This window comes from Ruditapes philippinarum, unplaced genomic scaffold, assembly GCF_026571515.1.
Source record: "Ruditapes philippinarum isolate M1 unplaced genomic scaffold, ASM2657151v2 ctg3397_1_1_1_1, whole genome shotgun sequence".
In the NCBI taxonomy this organism is placed as follows: domain Eukaryota; kingdom Metazoa; phylum Mollusca; class Bivalvia; order Venerida; family Veneridae; genus Ruditapes; species Ruditapes philippinarum.
In genome coordinates, this window is record NW_026861694.1 from 104419 (window position 1) to 110438 (window position 6020).

Below are 6020 nucleotides of genomic sequence, written 5' to 3' on the forward strand. Positions count from 1 at the left end.
GTTTTTAATGGAATACTTGAGTTATGATTTGTAAAAAGGCACATTGCATCATACGCGATGTACTTTCAAGAAAACCGAGTATTACCGGCGGTGCACTTGTGAAGACAGTTAATAATTCATAACATGTACCGCTGGCACGAGAAAACAACCCATTACGTCATTTACAATTCTAAATATAAATTGAATACTTGCTACTTGAAAATAACCACTATTAAAATAAATAAAATCTTCTTAAATTTGCTTATTGTGACATATTCATTTTAATCTTTAACATTTCAAAAGCAGTTAATTGGTTTACTTTTAACGTCACAAACAACGTTAACGTCTTTTGACGTCATTTGTTAAATGGCGTTAAGGGTGATATTCTTATGCCGGCGTCCGTTCAACAAAACGATGTTTTCTGACTAGTTTAACTTTCAGCGTTCTGTCGGCATCAGATTCATGCATTTGTCAGAATACCAATACCAATTACTAGTGTGCAAAATTTACAATCATCGCCGGCAGGAATAATTATCTTTTTGTTGTTCAAAATGACCTACAAATGAAACGTCTCACTAAAACGAGTTTCGAATCGCGCTAACATTATATTTTCAATTTTAATTCTAAGTATATTTCTTTAATATACTTTCATACTGTTTTACCGTTTTATTTGCACAGATTAGGATTCAAGAAATATATGCTTTTAATGTTTTGGTCCTCATTGGTTGGAGCCCCCCCCATCCCCCCTCATTGTGTAAAACGATTATTTTTGATCAAATGGTTTTATAATAATAATTAAGATACTTACTCATCAATTTGCAAATTTTATTGCTTAAACTTGAGTCTTTTATTTTTTACGACATACACGTTTAAATGTCTCAAATAGATTGTCGTGCCGTTATATTTGCAAGGTTGTCATAAAAGGACAATAAACTTTCATGCTCATGAAACATTCATGCAGATGACGTCATCGCAATCCATATGTGATATAACTATTTTTTGTAACGCTCAGTTCACTATTGTAATCCAAAACGCTATTGCAAAAGTTTTACTTAGTGTATTGAATTATTAACTAATCTGCATGAAAAACGATAATTTGAAATAAAGATAAACTTGTAAACGGAGATGATTTTGCTGTTTCTAGCTCGAAATGATTGGAACACCTTTGTTACTTTACAGCAGCATTGTACTATTCGTAATGTGAACTTATGTACCAACTAAAAATGATATAAATAATAAGATATAACATTTCCTGATAAGAGATTGTGTAAGCGAAATGTCTGATGATACACATGTTATTTAATATAACTGTACTGCTAAACCTTCTTTGAATATTAATTCCTAAAAATAACTTCATCCTTGTCAAACATGTATTCATATATATTTATGAAACAACTACTTTAATGTGATAAATATTATGTAAATTATGGCAACGACTTCATCATCATCGTCGTCATCATCATCATCATCAAATTCATCATCATCATCAAATTTATCATCAAATTCATCATCATCAACATCATCATCATCATCATCATCATCATCAAATTCATCATCAAATTCATTATCATGAGTATCATAAAAAAATCATGCTCATCCTCAGAAGTAACACCAAAATCGTCATCGTCGTCATCATTATTATAATCACAATTATCATTATAATGTGATAGATATATAAGAGTAAAAGTAATGGTGTGATGATAAAGTTGATAACATACATGGTTTCTTCTATTACAGATATTGCCTTGAGAAAAAGCCTTGAATGAAGGATGCTTTCACAATAAAAATCCATATAAAATGCAAGCAAACATTAAACATTTTGTAAGTACGGCAACAAAAGATATGGGACCTAGTATTGCCGGATAACATCGACGCCAAGAGATTTGAGTCTCCGGCACTTCCTTGGACAAAACTTCTTTTAAAAGGTGATGAACCTTTTGAATTAGCTTATTTAAACATAACCCTAATGACGCTAAATACATTTCAAATTAGTCTATACTAAATTAAAAAATTAAATTTACTTTAGTTCGATTGTGTTGGAAGCTATGAGCTTATTGAAACACTTTCGAATCCATTCCTGGGACCAACCAGTACTTTAAGCAATAAGTTTTAAGTTTCTTGCTCACGGCATCAACGGCTTGCATTGCCCCTGAGAGATTTGAACCAATTTGGCCACACCGCCTCTCACTGACTTGTCCATCGTTCTTTACACATTCGTCATTCAGGGGAAATAAAGATATCTATTGAATGAATCGCGAACAGTGCATCCCTGACAAAGAAGTTGTTACGTATATACACACAAAAAATAAAACAAAACAATGGAGATTTTATAACGATTTTTATTATGTAGTAATATTAGCAGATTTCTTTCCAAACCAATATTCAAGTCATTCCTTTCTTGAAAATGTAAATGTATCGTATTATTTAAACGATTAAAGTTATTAATAATAAGTTTACAAGTAAACTTGAAGAAGAAATTAGATTTGGGATAAAAAACAGTTTATGGCGGAAGCAATCGGTTGTTTTAGTTTCCAATGATATTAAGAGACAAGCTTATGAAAGATATATGGAATATTGTTGACAGTTTAATATCATAAACATGATATTTATATAGTATGTTAGAAAATAATATAGATCAATGATTTCCTTTTGCAGAGGAAGCTTAAAGCGTTGAATCTGGCTCTGGGATATTTGTCTTCAACTATTGAGAAGATCGCGAGTTATGAGCAAAGATCTCCAATGTTTGCAAATACGACAGAAGCAACTGAAGAGGTTGTATTGGACCAAAAACATCCACTTGTGGGGGTCGTGCTGGCCATGTTCTCCTTTGTCACCGTTCTAGGAAACATGCTTGTCATCGCAGCGGTTGTGAAGGAACTTTATCTTCGAACAGTTACTAACTATCTAATAGTCTCTCTTGCCATAGCGGACGTTATGGTTGGGGGAATTGTGATGCCTTTCAGTATTAGTTTTGAATTAAATAACGGAGTGTGGCACTATGGACCCGAGTGGTGTGATCTTTGGCATTCCTTCGACGTCTTAGGTAGCACGGCGTCCATTCTAAACCTATGCATTATTTCCCTTGATAGGTATTGGGCTATAACGGACCCTATTGCATATCCAACAAGAATGTCGCCGTGTAGAGTGTCTATTCTAATAACGTTTGTTTGGTTATGTTCAGCGGGCATATCATTTCCCGCTATTGCTTGGTGGAAAGCAGTAACCCCTGCAAACTTGCCTTCTACGATGTGTGTTTTTACAGAAGATAGTGCATATTTGATATTTTCCTCGCTGGTGTCATTCTATTTTCCTACAATTGTTATGATATTTGTGTACCTACAAATTTACCGAGCAGCACGCAACCAAAGAAAAAGTATTGAAACAGGGACCAAAGTGTTGACATCCAATCGTCTTTTTGGACCGAGTGGTGTCATGACGTTACGCATACATCGAGGGGGAATGGCTAAACTTCGTTCTCCCAGTACTACACCGGAATTATCGCCATTCAAAAAGCATAGTGATAGTGACGATGAGGACACGGAAATGACGTCAAGTATGACGCCACATCATCAAACACCCATACATAGTAACAATCATGAAATTCATTCACATGAAAATAATGCACATGAGCATTCAAATCAGCACCATAATCAAAGACCAATGAAATTCATAACAAAGAGACTGCGACATTTAGCATTAAGCAAAAAATTATCAAAACTTGCAAAGGAGCAAAAAGCGGCTAAAACACTAGGAATAGTTGTTGGTGTTTTCACAATATGCTGGCTTCCGTTCTTTGTGACAAATGTTCTGCTTGGAATATGTGGTGAATGTGTTACTAAACCGGATGTTATATACCCTATATTTACTTGGTTAGGATATATAAATTCAGGGGTTAATCCTATTATTTATGCATTGTCAATGAGAGATTTTCGTCGAGCATTTGGACGGATTATTTTCTGTTGTTGTCCAAAATACAGATTTTATCAGGCGAGACGGCGACAGAAAACATATAGAAACAGTAATGTTACGACATCTAGCTTCATCGGGTCTGCCCTCTTATAGCATTTGAATAAGTGTTTCTTTAATGTTATCTAAGTATACTAATATCATCCGGTTTTAATCCAAATTAATTCCTTTCTTTATGTTTGGTAAAACCATATCCATTTCCTTGTATCTAAAAACCTAATTGTAGCGAAACAGCTGCACTTTGCGAATAAACGAGAAAACTGTAATAACTTTGCAATGTTTATTATAAACTAACTAAACAATGAAAATGAGGCACATAAATGTTAGTTATATTTTGTTCATGTTTCCTGTAAGGTAATAAACCGGTATGAGAAAACAACCCATAACGTCATTTTATTATTTTTTTCTTTATAAATTGACATATTTGATTCTTAACAATATTTATTTCTGTTGCTTTTGGAATACATAAAATCTTCTGAAAAATTATTTTTACATTTTTATACTTATCTTCAAAATTATTCTATTTCAAAAGCGAAGCACATTTTTACTTTTAACGTCAAAGACAACGTTAACGTCTTTTGACGTCATTTATTAAATGATGTTTACGGTCGTTTTCTCATACCGGCGTTCTTTATGTGTTAAATTAATAAGTATTACAATGACTTTTCTATGGTTATGAAAATATATTTAACGTTCTGTTTTGTTGAAAAACGATTTAATGCTTTGACAGCTTTAAGCTTAAATAACAAAAATATAAGAGATTAAAAGTTTGTATAATTTACTGAATTTCTTTTATTGAAGGTGGTATATATATATGAAAAATTCATTATTTGTATTTGTGTCACAACTGTCTCAAAATCTCAAAACAAATGTTAGTTATATATAACTTTAACATTTTTAATATATCTCGTTCATATAAGAATACAACGCTTAACTTACTCACATTGCTAATTGAAAAATTTTGAGGGGAGAGTTTGTTCTGTTTTACTGATGATATGTATTGGCTTTGAAAAAATACAACCTTTTTGAAACAACTCCTTTGGATGAAGGACCAAAAGGGTATAAAAACAAGATCTACACCATTGTATATGTTCTGTAAGACATATAAGGCCAAAAATAAAATTATGTTTGTTTCCAAATTAAAATTAAGGTTGGGTAGGTAGGAAATCTTTTTTTATATGTGCATAATGATAAATAATCTGCATATATGTTTAATGAACAATTGAAATTACAAAAAAAAGTGCACTAGTATATGTACATGCATTACCATATTCACAACTGACATATGCAACAATTTATTAACTATGCTAGCTGTCTAAAATATCAGATGAGATTGCACCTATTGTACTCTGAAAGAAAAAATACTTTTATCCCCTAAGAACCTGAAAACATCTTTTGGTTAGGCGCATATTTTCCGGGTTGGTAGGGAAGCGGAAACAAATTAATTTTTAGGCCTAGAGTATTTGTCAGTGTATGTCTAATACAATTAAACAAATATTAACTGAACGTTAGAAAATTCTTTATTTATATTACAATACAAGCTATACTGACCGACCCTTTGGGCATGAATTTTGACGTGTCGTGGATGTGTACTTTCGGTTCTTAAAAGACAGGATAGACCTACACAAGCTTTGAATATATGCATACAGATCGTCAACATATAGAACATTAATTTCTACACTATCTACTGTAACAACAGAATAAATTCTTAAAAGGAGACAAAATGTACAAAAAACGAGAAAAACAAGAAAAAAAAAAAAAAAAAAAAACATAAAAAGAAACTTTAGAATTAATTTTTCCTCCCTTTAGCAACATCTCTTAGAGACAACCACAATCTTTGTCTACCGAAGGGTGTCGCACTGCAAAAGTTTAACTTTTCATAAGGCGGAAGTTTGAAATAATTAATATAACGAATAATTATAGCACAATGGATATATGAAACAGTGTAAGATGCAGGAATGTTTCTATTTCTCATGTAACTTTGAAGTTAACGTAAATATTTCTCTAAAATGACAAGTTTTTGTTTTTATGATGATAAAAATTACATTTACCAGAACTATGTAACTGTTACATTT

The 6020-nt window shown here is 32.2% G+C and overlaps 1 protein-coding gene across 2 annotated transcripts in view; it reads left to right on the forward strand.

Moving 5' to 3' along the window:
* LOC132716541 (dopamine receptor 2-like) overlaps positions 1 to 4492 on the forward strand; it is a 36011-nt gene extending 31519 nt beyond the window's left edge. For both annotated transcript variants that reach the window (XM_060699837.1, XM_060699836.1), the window contains exons 2-3: positions 1717 to 1904; positions 2635 to 4492. In XM_060699837.1, the coding sequence (XP_060555820.1) occupies positions 2719 to 4041 (1323 nt within the window). In that variant the 5' untranslated portion in view covers positions 1717 to 1904; positions 2635 to 2718 and the 3' untranslated portion in view covers positions 4042 to 4492. The remainder of the gene's footprint in view (positions 1 to 1716; positions 1905 to 2634) is intronic.
* Positions 4493 to 6020: the final 1528 nt, after the last annotated feature.